This window comes from Cyclopterus lumpus, chromosome 22 (assembly GCF_009769545.1).
Source record: "Cyclopterus lumpus isolate fCycLum1 chromosome 22, fCycLum1.pri, whole genome shotgun sequence".
In the NCBI taxonomy this organism is placed as follows: Eukaryota; Metazoa; Chordata; class Actinopteri; order Perciformes; family Cyclopteridae; genus Cyclopterus; species Cyclopterus lumpus.
The window spans coordinates 5,374,892-5,388,994 of NC_046987.1; the positions used below are offsets into that span (position 1 = coordinate 5,374,892).

The 14,103-nt window shown below is 47.0% G+C and overlaps 1 protein-coding gene across 1 annotated transcript in view; it reads right to left on the reverse strand.

The window, feature by feature from the left end:
* Window positions 1-1,184: 1,184 nt before the first annotated feature.
* sobpa (sine oculis binding protein homolog (Drosophila) a) overlaps window positions 1,185-14,103 on the reverse strand; it is a 29,643-nt gene continuing 16,724 nt past the window's right edge. Inside the window, exons 6-7 of the mRNA XM_034525406.1 lie at window positions 8,652-8,747; window positions 1,185-3,236 (exon numbers count right to left, since the gene is read on the reverse strand). Of these exons, the coding sequence (XP_034381297.1) occupies window positions 1,185-3,236; window positions 8,652-8,747 (2,148 nt within the window). The remainder of the gene's footprint in view (window positions 3,237-8,651; window positions 8,748-14,103) is intronic.

A 14,103-nucleotide genomic window follows, 5' to 3' on the forward strand; every position in this document is an offset into this window, starting at 1 on the left:
GTTTCCGTGTTCAAAACACTGAGAATCACATAAGTGCACATTTCCAGCGGCGCCTCCTAATTTGGGGTTTATTCTCTTTGGTGCACGCATTCGGTATCAGCTTGAGGACACTTTTGGGCAAATAAAGAATTCAATATTCAGGGTCTATTTCTCTGGTGGCATTCATTTTACATACTGTGTTAGATCATTCATAATAAAAGCCCTACGATATTGCACACAAGTGGGAAGAGGCGAGATAAGAGCACGCAATTCTTTGTTTATTCTCCCGTATCAAAAGTCAGACATTATGTATCTGAAGGTATATTTCACCTCGGCTGCTTGTTTTACGCTTTGCAGCACTAACAGTGCATTGGCTGTGATTTCCATCTTTTTTCGCTATTATTACTCATTCGGAGCTTTCGCGTTACCGCAACTTGAATTGGTCTTCAATTGCTCTTGAATACAATTTCATTAAATTAGCAACCCTTAGGAGTGGATCATTCATTTTGATATTAATGTGTTGAATACATCCTTTGACAGAATAGATGTTTCCATTCTGAAGCTCATAGAGAGTAATCTGCCAGTAAAACTAAAGCAACAGGTCATTTTTCTGTCAAAGAAGAGAAATACATGTGTAACAAATTGGAAATTTGTGGGCTGAACAAGTTCTCCGGCAAATAAAAAAAACGAGTCTTTTTTAATGTTATTAACAAGAAGGCTTCCCTCCTGGTTCACTATCCCTTTTCGAGGCTTTTCAGAGTTCAAATACACTGACTGTCCCAATGAGGTTAGGACACTTTTAACATGCTTTTTGGATATAAATGAACCTGCTTGTTTGACCACTGTCTGTCTGAATCAAGCATCACATTGTGAAATTGATAAGCCTTATTCTTAGCTACGCTGAACTGTACAAAACATAAAATAACCCTCTCAACGGAATTTCCCCAATTTTAAGATGATCAGACTAAATATAAATGATAACCAACATTGGTTAAAACATTTTAGAATGAAAAAAAGGTCCATTCAAATAGTTCCTGAAATACATGCTGGGACGTGAGAAACATCAAACATCAAAAGAGAAACATCTAAAAGTGACTGATTACTACAACAACAAAATATCAATGAATAAATCAGTGTAAAAACTTAGATAAAGAGTCTGCACAGCTATTAGAATGTTTGTAGGAGCACTCTGGGGTAAACCCACCTCATTTATTTTGATTGCGGATTCGCAGACACCTCCTCTTCAGCGGCGGCTCCAGCTCGGCGGTCCCGTCTGCTGACAAAGGGGCGCTGATGGAGCAGGACAGGATGGCCGTCTTGTCAGCGCCGGGCTTTGGCACAGGCTGGATGACCACACAGCCTCCGGTAGACAGCAGCGGCAGGCCAAAGGTGTGCTCACCCTCCTCCAAGTTGCAGTCAGGATCTGGCTTCCCCTCCACTGTCTCCGCCATCTCCTCTTGCGCTGAGACCCGCTTCCCCGTCTCCCAATCCCCAACTGAGCAATTGTTCTCTTTCAGTGCCTCGTGCTCCAGCTCCCCGTTGGCTGGCCGCTCCTCGACCTCTCCTTCTCCTGCAACGCTGTCTCCTCTTCGGTTAGGGTAAGACTCAAAGGCAGGAGCGAGTAGCGAATGCCATCCCGTACCATTGACTATGACATTACACGGGGCAGCAGGGCTAGCTTGGAGGTGGGGCAGCGTTTGGGGCTCGGTCCGTGCTGTGCTGGGCAGGGGTGGTGGGGTACGGTTAGAGATACAGGGAGTTAGCTGGCTCACTGGAGCATCATCATGGAAAGAAGGGCTGCTGCCACTGGAGGGAGGGCCTGATGATTCCAGTGTGTTTGTGTGTGTGGCCCCTTCCAGCTCCGTGGCACTGAGGAGCCCCTGAGAGAGGGCCCCTTCACCCCCATCACGTTTGCTCTTCCCTTCCCAACTCAGCACAGCAGCTGGTGGAGATCTCGATTCCGTGTCTGCCTCTACTTTGACCTGGACCCCAGGTAGCATCCTCTGAATTACATGCTGTTGGCATGGCCTCTGGCCCACAGTTAGATCAATAACGCCCTCCGTCGGTGCGGGGCCACTCGTTAGACACGTGTTGCCCGAATTGTCCTCTGCCTTCACAGTCAAGTCCACCAGCGCTGTCCTGCTTCTCTCTGAGCGTACAGGAGAGAGGCGCTCTGCAACAGCTGGCTCTACCTTCTGCTCCCCTCTATCATCTCCAGAGGACCCTGGAGAGTGGGGCCAAAAAAATGAAGCTTCGGAGGACTCCGGAGCACTGCGGAAGTTGCCCCTGCTCTCCGGATGGTCCCTGTAAGTTTTGGGGTTATAGGGAAATGGGATTGGAATTGGGATCGGGACTGGGAGTGGTACTATGACAGGGTAAGGGACCAAGAGAGTTGGTGGGGGTACCAATGGAGCCAAGGACGGCATTCCAAAGTTCATCATTTGGGGCAGAGGAATGCGTCCATTGGGCATCATGTTGACTGGGGGGAAAGGGGGCATGCCTGGCATGGAGAGACCAGGGTAAGGGGGCATCATGCCAGGGTTGTGATTGGACGAAGGGTGGACATGTGGAGACAGCAGGGGCCTGTGCACGGGGCTTGATGCTGAGCCCATGGTCCTAGGGGGAGGTGGTGGACCAATACCAGGGATGAGAGGGTTTGACAGGGGGCTATGGGGACCCCCTGGATGGGCCGAGGGCCGAAGGAACGATGGACGCATCTGCTGCATCATTTGATGCTCCATGAACAGCGGCAGGGGCATGGGTCCCCGGGGCGTCATCACCATGGGAGGGCTACCGGGAGGAACCCCGACAGGTGGGTGCAAAGTGGGCATAGGCGGGGGGTAAAGTGTGGGGCTCTCGTGGGGTCTGGGCGTGGGGATTTTGGCTGAGGAGGACGAGGACGGGGAGCAGTGGGCAGCATTGTCTGAGGGTGAGGTGGCAGAGGAAGGGCCCAACACAGAGGTGGTGGAAGGTCCCCCTGGTGAGGGAGCCTTGCGCCGCAGGTCCGTTAACGGCGTTCCCCAGGATTCAGGCGTGAGCAGCTGGACCCCTCCACCGCACTCCATCTTACCCTCCCCACCCAGCCCGTGACCTGGGTTACACAATGCTCCAGGCAGTGCAGCCTGGGTCTCCTTGTAGAAAATGTCCATCTTATATTGATTCAGGCATTTGGCACTGCAGAACTGCAGCCTCCGCTCACCAGCACCAAAGTCCAGGTACTCCTTAGTGTGGCGAATATGTTTGCACCAGTCACACACCTGTGGCAGAAAACACACACAGTATACACGCCGCATCAGTACCTGTCACTGCATACAAAAGACTTGTAATTTGTTTGTGATGAAATGCAACATAATCTCCTCTGAAGTGACCCGGCAAGCAGAAGCTCAGCCTCCAAACCAACTGTACACATTTTAAAAATATATTTTTTTACTGATGCTGCCTTTAAATACTTTTACAAATCTGTCAAGAGCAAACACTTAACTTTGCAGCTTGTTGAAATGCGCATGCCTATATATATTTGATTTACTTAACGTAGGTGTGGTTGTGCATGTGTCTGAATCGATGTGTGGTTACTGAGAGTTAAATGTGCACATGATGACATTCTGCTCCGCTGCTAAGTGGTCTTGAAGTGACTTTGTCTTTAACTTTCTGTCCTGACAAGGAACGCCCATTTACACCTTCTGTCGGCAATAAAAAACACTTTCAGTCTCATTTAACCACAGGTCCCTCGGAGACTGACAAGACAAAAAAAGATGATTTCCCCCAAATGGCATTCGGCACTTGGTATTGAAGTGTGTGCCGACTGGTAGACAGCCAAGTTACTTTAAATGCTAGGGAGATCGATTGATTGATCGATACTTAATTACACAGACAACAGGCACTCAAGTTATTGTGGCAGTTGCTTGAAGCAGACCTTTCTTATTTTGTCATTTAAGCCCTGAAGCTAAAAACTAGCACGGTATCCATTATGTTTTCATTTGTCTTATTCCTGTGTATAAATGGATGAACATACATGATGGGACTATATTAGTGACCACTGCAGTGCCGATTATTACTGAACACGTTTCAGTGATTTAAAACCTTAATGATACATGTGAAGAGCATAATAATAAAAAAGGATCTGTGTCAGCTCTTCTGTGAGGGTGTCGTGTTCTCGTGTTCTCGACACGACATGACAAGTGTTGCCGTTTACGCATTATGCAATGTAAAGTAACACTAATGCATATTGCCTCCAAGAGGATACTCTTCAAATATCCTGTATTGTGTTGAAAACGGCATCAAAATACCACAATGCAATGCAGCCATCTTCAAACCCCATTCCTCAGGGGCTCAAGTGAAAAGTTGTCTCTCTTGCTCACTGCAGTGGCAAAGATCCCGAAACACCCTGCTGCACTGTCTCATCCCTGTTCTACACCTTTGCAGCACACACACACAAATGCACATTTTCCTTTGGGAAGAAAATGAATGTGACCCTGGTAGAGCAGATAGCAGTGGGCGAGCCCCGAACACGACGTTACTCGTCAGGCCACACACAGCTCACTCTGTCAGCTCCGGGAGGAGTGGCAGGTCCTCGCTGGAGATAATTAAGGCATTAATCAGTTGTCAGACCCCTCAACGACATCCATCCATCACACAGATCCTTAAGCCCCCCCTGCTGAATGTTAATAAGTTGAGGGATGCAACCGGAAGGTGGACAAACTCCTTTTTTTGCAATGCTGCATAGCAACATTGGTGTGTTTGGCAGGATCCCGTCTGGCAGCAGCTGAGAGACAAGTGGACTCACGCGGGCCGCTCGGGCAGATTCCAAAAGAATACCCGGCATGCTGTCCCGCAGCTGCTACCCGTGTAAAACACCAGGTTGCTCGCGTTCCTTGTGTGTTTTACACCCGATGCTCTGAATGAAGCAGACAACGACCAAAAGGGACCGAAGTTTAAAAGAAAAGACGCGCTGAAGTTCTGCATTGGTAATAAGTCTCCGTGCTGTGCATGGGGAGGGGTGGGTCGACGACGACGACCTTCCACGAACGCAGCTCAGCAGGAATTTCCTACACCAACACGTGGAACGGAGGTCGGGGCGAGCAGCTGGAGAACACAGGGAGCCCCAGCAGCGAGACGCGGGATCAGAGAGCGGACTACACGCGGCACTCTGGCGGCGCTCCGGATGTCAGCGCCTCCAACTCGACACGTTTCAACTGCCCATTTAGTCCTGGCTAATGCAATGAGCCGTGACTGAGTACAAGTCAAAAAGGTGCTCTCGCAACTTGAGTTTGATAATGGTAGGCCCAGGATATTTTAAATAATGAATGTGCTGAACATTTGTCATTTATTTTCCCCTCCTCGACTCAGAAAGACAGATGGAGAGCACTTAACGACTTTCTGCACTTTGAGTGAAATTTCACTGCGCATTACGCTAATGGAGTTGTGCTTGCTCTCCCGCTCTCTCTCTCTCTCTCTCTCTCTCTCCCCACCACCACACAGATGTTTGCAGTTGAATATAATTATGCTCATTTATTTCCCGCCGTGGCCAACGAACCGGCGGCGGCGGCGGTGCAGCTTAACCGTTTGCATTACAACAATTAGACGTGCTTCCAAACAAGTGCAACCTCCTCGGCAGTCGTCGCTTTCTCTCTCCAGCTTTAGTGCCTAATCAGCTTCAATGGGACATCAGGTGAGGTCGTTCTCGAGGGGGGAGTTAAGGGACTGGGTGAAGAGACTGGGTGAAGAGACTGGGTGAAGGGACTGGGTTAAGGGACTGGGTTAAGGGACTGGGTGAAGGCACTGGGTGAAGGGACTGGGTTAAAGGACTCGGTTAAACGACTGGGTGAAGGGACTGGGTTAAGGGACTCGGTTAAGGGACTCGGTTAAACGACTGGGTGAAGGGACTGGGTTAAGGGACTCGGTTAAGGGACTCGGTTAAACGACTGGGTGAAGGGACTCGGTTAAGGGACTCGGTTAAACGACTGGGTGAAGGGACTGGGTTAAGGGACTGGGTGAAGGGACTGGGTTAAGGGACTCGGTTAAGGGACTCGGTTAAACGACTGGGTGAAGGGACTGGGTGAAGAGCGTTAAAAAGGTCGACGGAGCAGGTTGTGGGCCGACGGGGCTGCAAAGGAGTGTGAGAGAGTTCCAGGCAGCGGAGGAGAGGAAGAGGTTGCAGATGTGGAAGAGATTGAACAGGAAGCGGAGGATTTCGATAATAAGGAGGAAGAAGAGGAGGCGGTTGCAGGAGGGGTCAAGAGGCTGAGCAGAGATTGTACGTTTCACAAGAGGCCGCAGCGCCTGAAGTGGCATTATATGTAGAGCGAAGCGAAGAGGTTTAAGCTGTAGGAGCGCATAAAGGGAAAGGCTTGTATGCCTCCCCACCCCCCACCTGTTAAGGTCGATATGTGATTCTTTTGACACTTCTCAGATTGCTGCTATAATCGCCAAGTGCAAAAACACGAGGATTAAACCCAGGAAAAATGGAGCAGGTGCTTGAGGCGAGCCGGTCGCTTGGTTTTTGCAGCAACGTCTTCACTGTGAAGACAAGTCCACCGACGATGGCAAACGGAAACGCCGGGCCTGTTGCATTGTGGATCCAGTCCAAAAACTAGAATATGGACACTGCAATTGTTAAGCACATGGTCCGTCGGGAAGAGAAAACAGAACAAAGCTCCCACTTACGTTTACACAAGAAGATTAAACTTTGGCAACGCTTAACAGACCATCTGCAACATGTGGACTTGTTGCTATGATTAGCCAAAAAAATCATTTTCCAGGGCCTCATTTATCGGAATATAACTATCCCGATGGTTCTAATTACCTGGCGTACAAAAAAAGGAGGAGGGGTGGGGGGGACTGGTTCGTATGCTTTCCCAGTGTTTTAAATTGGCTTCACGGTGTAGCTGATGTCTTCGTTAAAAAACCTGAATGGAGCGTGACAAGTTTGAACTGCAGATAAAAGCCAGAGAGGAGCAGAGCTGCACTCCCCCGTGAGGCTGCTCTTATCATAGCCAGCCATTGGCCATCGGTCATTATAGACACGACACACAAAAGCTCTCACCTGGCCAGGCGAACCTCTAATCACACACTCGCGCGCACTGTGAGCTGAATAACTCCGGCCGGCTGTAAGCATGATGAGACCGACCTGGCGGGCCGCGGTTGAACGCCGCTGTAGCAGACTGGTCCAAAGTCTAAAGATCTCTGTTGGCATGTCTGGCACAATATTTGCTTCCCCCACCTCCTACGTGGGACATTTTCCCTTGAAGCAAAACTTTTACATTTTGGGGGAAATATGTGTCTTCCCTTTCTTGACAAGACCACTATGAAGCATTGCAGTCTGCAGCTGATTATCTTATTTTAGCATGAAGACTGGAAACGGGGAAAGAGCTAGCCTGTCCAAATGTCACACAATCTGCTCACCAGCATCTGAAGCTCACCAACAAACGCCTTATATATCTCACTCGTTTTTTAGTCCATGCAAAAACCAAATCATAAGAGTGACACACTGTGGTTTTTAGTGAGGATTGTGTGCTTTTGGCTTTTGTATGGCTTAAACAAACAAGGTGATAGACGGAGCTAGGCTTCACTGTAGTTTATTTGTCAGAAAAACATTGACCTCATATAAAGATGAGAGATGTATTGTACCAGATTTCAGTCTCTGTGCTAAGCTAAGCTAACCAGCTGCTGGCTGTAGCATCATATTTAGCTTTAGCTTAGCTTCGATAGGCAAGATGTCCAAAAAGGCAAAAGAACAACAACTCCCAAAATGAACTAACTATAGATTTAAAGGAACATGTTGTGGCTCTCTTTTCGCACGTTAATTCTGGCCGTCGTTTCATCGGTTGTGATAGCATCAAAGTCATCTATGAGCTCAGGAAACACAGCAACAATGCTAGAAGGACGTCCGATGGGGCAAGACGCAAAGTTTTCCAGGACCAAAACATGCAATGTAGGTTATTTGACGGTTTGATATTGTTTGTAATCTGTAAACAAAATATTTGACTAATCGTTGGTGTGTTTCAAACCTCAACGGTTGACTGCTTGTGTTTCTGGCCCCATCGGACTCCTTACTAGTGATGCTGCCAAAGATCTCAGCCATCACCTTCAATGTGTACGATGTTATTATTAGACTATAGAATACTATAGAAATGAAAGACTGAAATTATAAGCAAAATTGTAATAAACTTCCTAAAGCAGCATATTTGGCATGTAAGAGGCATATATTTCATTGTCCTTTGTTGTGATGAAGACCACCAACTGTTTTCTTTCACTAAATTATGACTGATATATTTAAAACATAGAAAGTATAATACAATGCTCAATAATATATCAAACATAAATAAGTACATCTTTAGTTTCCTTGTCTGATAACTCCTACAAATCCCCAACACGAGTCCCTGAATATGAATGGCACAATGAAAATGAGCAAAGCAAATAACAACACATGAAAAAAAAAATTCAACTAAAATGTGGTCAAACTTGATGTAAAACATAGCGTACTGTGTGTTGCGTCTTATTTCCTGGGCTGATGGTTGCTATTACAGTAATGCCCAAAAGATGAACCAGTCTATTGAAATGTCAGGAAGAGATGAAAATTATACACTTTGAACAAAGAAACAACATCAAAACATATTTGTGCAGTAGCCATCAAGCTTAAACTCTATCTGGTGTTAGAGGGTTATGGTCCTTACAAGCACATCGCTGTTTGTCTTGAAGACAAGCCTGGGCGTGTCCTGAGTAAAGCTGTGCTGGGGTAATTTCCCACCGAGGCCACCGTCGTCTCTCGCCTGGGGGGGAGAAATAATGGCTTCTTTTTACGAATGGACAAAATAAACAGGTGAACAGAGGCAACAAGGAAACTCAGAAATGGAAAACAACAGTGAGAAAGATGAACAGAAATGGTGACTGTAAAATGGGTGAACAATAATTGGTTTGTGTTCAAACCAATCAACAGGATTCTCAAACAAAACTGTGTGTGTGTGTGTGTGTGTGTGTGTGTATGTATGTGTGCATGCATGTGCATTGTGGAGGAGTCTGCAAGGCATTTAGTTTAGACATTTAAAGTGCCGCCTGCTACCGCAGCAGTGTGTGTTCATTCAAACAGCCATTTATTTCGGACAAAAGCTGAAAATTAAGCACATGTAAAATAAACAAATTTAGTAATCACGCCACACTAACTGTGAATAAGTTCAAACGTATGGGGTGTTCTGAAATTAGTACACGGCCTCTTTGAATCAGATTCACACAGGATTTTAATCACTTTCTTTCGTGGAGTTAATGAAGCATTATATTATTTTGACAACGTGATACTTTTTGTCAGGATTTTGAGCGGTTAGCATCCCGTTTTACTCACTTATCAAGTGGTTAAAGTCACAGGTGATCCGCCGTGTATTAAGCTGATGTACCATCACGCTGTCGGTTTAAGCTGTCTCGTTTATCAGTTAATGACTGACTCAATATGCAGTGCTTGGTGCTGGTTGGCTTGGAGATGAATCTCATTGCTGTAAAACACAATGTGCTATGGATGACTGCTAACATTAGCTGATGCCATTTGGCGTTTTCGGTGTGACCCTTGCCACAAAACCAGTGCAGAATTTGACAGTAACTTAATGTATTCTTGTAAAAATAACAATTGCATTTGGTAAACAAAGATAATGTGTTTAATTCGTTAAAACATTGGCAGTTGTGGGTTTAATTTGCCCATGCTGTAATATTAATATTCAGAACTCCTTTAAACATTCATACCATCTGTAAAGGAGCGACCTTCTCCGACACCCTGCGAGTCGTTCATTATGAGCAGTGTGACACCCAAGGCAGTCAAAGCTGGTGTGTCAGGTCTCGGTGACATTTTGTTACACAGAGGTTATCAGAGAGGCTTTGTCTGGCACCTTTCCAAATGTTTTTTATTGTGTTTCATTAAATGAGATGCACTTTTAAATCAAATAGTGAGATATAATTGGTTCATATTTTACAGCCACGGGGCAACTGAGCCACCGTGATCAGAAATGGAGATTTGAACCTACGTGTTCCCCGGTGCCCCGTTTGCAGCCCCTAATCTGACATTTCACAGCGAGGCCCGTGCCGTTGACAGGTGACCAACTGGCCCGGGAAGCCCTCTTTCATATCATGTTCCCCTTAAATTGCCCGCTGCAACCTTTGATTTGTCACAGATAATTTGCCCCCCCAGCTCTGCCCCTCTCTGGATGACACCAAAGGGCAATGCTGTTGTATATTCTACATTTTCTTTCCCCCTCCAAAGACTGATTGAGTTTTGCCTCGCCTTCCATCTGCTCCCCTCTCCTCCAGGTTTGGGTTTCCTATTCCAAGCGTGACATAAATCAAATACAGCTTGTCTTGTGTCTTGTGCGCTGTCTTTTTGCTACTAGAAAGGATACAGAGTAGGAATCTGAAAACCGTGTTCATTTACAATGTAACAGGGGAGATTTATTAACTTTGTCAAAAGAAGAAAAAGGTTAACGAAAACTAAACCAGAGATTATTGTGGCTATTTAGAAGAACAGTGGGTGTAGTAGGCTTCTCCATTTCAGCTCACAAGCACATCAATACACACACACACACACACACACACACACACACACGCACACACGTATGCACCACGTCTCCTCAGATGCATCACGCGGACACACTGGGAGACAGAGTAGACGCACGTGAACACACACGGGTCTGGGCAGGTATTTGAGGACATGCATGCACACACACACACACACACATACACGCACACAAAGATGCGCCATTGTGCTATTATTCTGTCTCCAGTTTGTGCTCTGACCCCCTGGCCCCGTGCCAGGCATTTGCATATTGCACTAATGAGGTGTTGGCACTGTGAACGAGGCGTGAGGCGCACACAGGGAGCCACAGACAGATGAAGGAGATGGGATGAAGACAGATCGACGCACAGATAGAAAAGCAGGACAGACAGTTGTTTTTTCTTCATAATGGTGTTTCTTTTTTTCCTCATTGCTCATCCATCATGCCAGCGAACTGCAGCTGCCGCCCTGGCCGAAGTTCCCTATGCGAACGACGGAGCAGGACATCGGCCGCCTAGCTCCCCCTCTGGCAACTCCGGCCGTCCTGAGTGACACGTCCCACCAGCTGCTGCCGCGCTTGCCTCCATCTGGGCACGGATACACGTCCAGGTGTGTGTGCGTGTGTGTGTGTGTGTGTGTGTGTGTGTGCCCTGTCACCTGCCCAAAGATAGACGCTCGCAGGCAGGCTTACCAAAAATCCAAAGACAAACACAGCCGAGCTCATCCCAAATCCCAGAAAACGAAGGTGCAGCCGTGGCACTGCAGGCGTGTGACGGGGAGACACAAACACAAACACAAACACAAACACAAACACACGCTCTAGCTCGACTCTGCTCTCCGTGTTTTCAAACACCCGTTCGGTTCAGTTCGCAGTGCTTGGGCCACGATCTTTACATTTGAATCAAAACCAGAGGTTTTCTAGGGTACGGGTAGTGGTACTTTATGGCACGATACTAAGTAGAAGTGTATTTTCTCAAAGAACTGGAAAGTCGGATCAAGGTAAGCACACTTTAAAAAAGAATAATGTAGCTGGTTTAGAGCTTTTGGATCTTTGTCGTATTGCTGTGACTGTTATCTCAAGGCCAATTTGCCTGTACTAAACGCCTAATTCAAAGGGTGGAGCAAATACTGGTCGAAATACATCTGAAATATTATCTTCTTGGCATATCCTTTTAAATTGTCAAAATTGTCTAATATCACAATCTGGCAAAGAGTATTTCCTCGCTCACGGTCGTCATCACGACACACACGAAATGTGCGCCTGCCAAGCCCCTCCCACCCCACCAAAATAAGTTAATGTGCGTGGCTCCACTTTTTTTTACAATCTCAACGCCTAGTTAGCCGGGGTTACTTTAAAAAAAACAAAAAAAACTTTATTTAAGCTGAATGGCTGGCAGCTATGAGATAATCACCTTCCTCTCTGTGCCCCGAAGCTGTGTCAGGCAGGCCTCAAGGCTTCCAAGCCTGAGCTGCAATATGCAGACGCATTTCATCACACGCAAACAATACATTCATACACATACAAGACGCAGTCACACACACATGCACACACACACACACACAAACACACACACACACACACACACACATTCTCAGACTCCCTCTTTCCCTCTTATTCATTTTAAGTGCGTGCCCTCCTCGGCATCCGCTTGGAAAGGCAAGTAAATTGTGTGAGGAGGATGTGTGTGTGTGTGTGTGTGTGTGTGTGTGTGTGTGTGTGTGTGTGTGTGTGTGTGATGTGACATTTCTGGGCTGACATGAAGCGGCACTCTGCCCCCTCGCGCCTGGGGGGAGCTCCCGGGGAAAGACACTGATGGAGGTCTGAGGGTCCCCGGGGAGGGATTTCATGGTGTGAACAAAAAGCCCTGCGCTGCAACAGAAACGACCTGTAAAACACAAGCTGGAGTCTTCTCGCTACCTGCTTTAAATGCTCCGTTTTAATACTGTGGAAAACGGAAGACATGGTTCATATGTTTGTTTGCGTCAAGGGTAAAGATGTATAAAGATAATTGTACGCTTTAAATGAAACGACAATGTGTTCCTTTACGTATTTTGGCTTTTTTCTTTCATTTAGCAAAATTAGGACAAAATGTGATTCATAAAAAAAAAACTAAAAAAAATACAGATGGCACATTATAGACCACTGTTCAGAATTTTGAACGAGTCCTCCCTCTAGCTGCTTTTCAACAACAACATATTGGTCTACAATCAATGCTTTCCCAGGGGAATTCAAGCCCCCCCCCCAAAAAAAACACTCCAGAACACAAACCAAACTGCAGAGAAAAGCAGATCGTTGGAGCTATTGCAAAAGCAACAGGCCACATTTCATCACAATCGATGTCACAGCATGCAGCAATTTTCCTTCAACCCTAAATGATACTCGATGGGGAAGCAAAAGCCTTCCCCTCTCACCGACACCTTTTCGCCACCGTGCTTCACACTCGCGGAGGGTAATTCATCACCGCTAATTGCCCCAACTCAATCTTGGCACTGTGTCCAATGAGCAAGCATGTTTACGGGCGTTTGTGTCGGCTGCGAGATAGCGGGAGAAAACGTCGGCTGAGCTAACTCCCACCTGCGGCGGAAAGCAAAGCTCCACCCTACGTTTGATTTAACGTCTCTAATCCAAGAAGCCGTCCAACATCGCTGCTGTCTGTGTCGACTCTCGGCGAACGTTCCCCCCTTTTCCGGTTGGTGTTCTCGCCGCCGCTCAAACCGGCCTTTTGGTTGTTTTCGCGTTGCGCATGCCGAGGAGATTTGCGCGCCCTAACACGTTGCAGCGAAGGGAAACGAGAAGCCAAGTGTCCGGATCAATGGGGGACAGTTTAAAAAGAAGAAAAAAAGTAAGTGAGCAGGCAGGAGCGAGGTGACGGACAGAATAATTGAGCGGTGCGACCGGCGAGGAAGCAGCGCCCTCCATACAAACTAATCCTGAGGCTTAAGGGGTATAGTAAACAGGCGCATAAGTGATTAGCCGCAGTTAAACCATCAATCATCTTTCGCCACACACAAATGCATGCACACTACATTATTTATATATATATATATATATATATATATATATATATATATAAATAAAAATATAGAGAGAGAGAGAGTTATGCAGGGATGTGAGAAAGTAGCAACCATAGTCACCCTAGGAGGGGATTGGGTTTCATGGACGAGGCAGCTGAAGATATTTCATGCAACATAATGCCAGAGCCGTTTGCCCGTCCCCTACAGCCCTCCACCACCTCCTCCCCCACGTCCCCTATCCAACGCACACGCAGACACAAGATACCTCTTTTTCAGTCATGACGATATTTTGCAGGGAGGAGAGGGGGGGGGGGGGGGGGGGGGGAAGAAGAAAACCTGCAGGCCGTGTTGTTGTGGCCAACCTTGTGGGTGCATGAGAAAAGAAACACGTGGGTATCGCTTACACAAATGGCCCAGCTTGAATGTGCGAGAGCCAGACAAAAAATTTAGAATCCGAGCCGCTGTGGCAGTGCAGGCCCTTCCTGTGTTTGTGAAGTCTGAATGGTGTGCATTTTTCCACCGATGGACGGAAGAAACATGGCTGACTGGCTGATAACAGTAACGTGTGTGTGTGTGTGTGT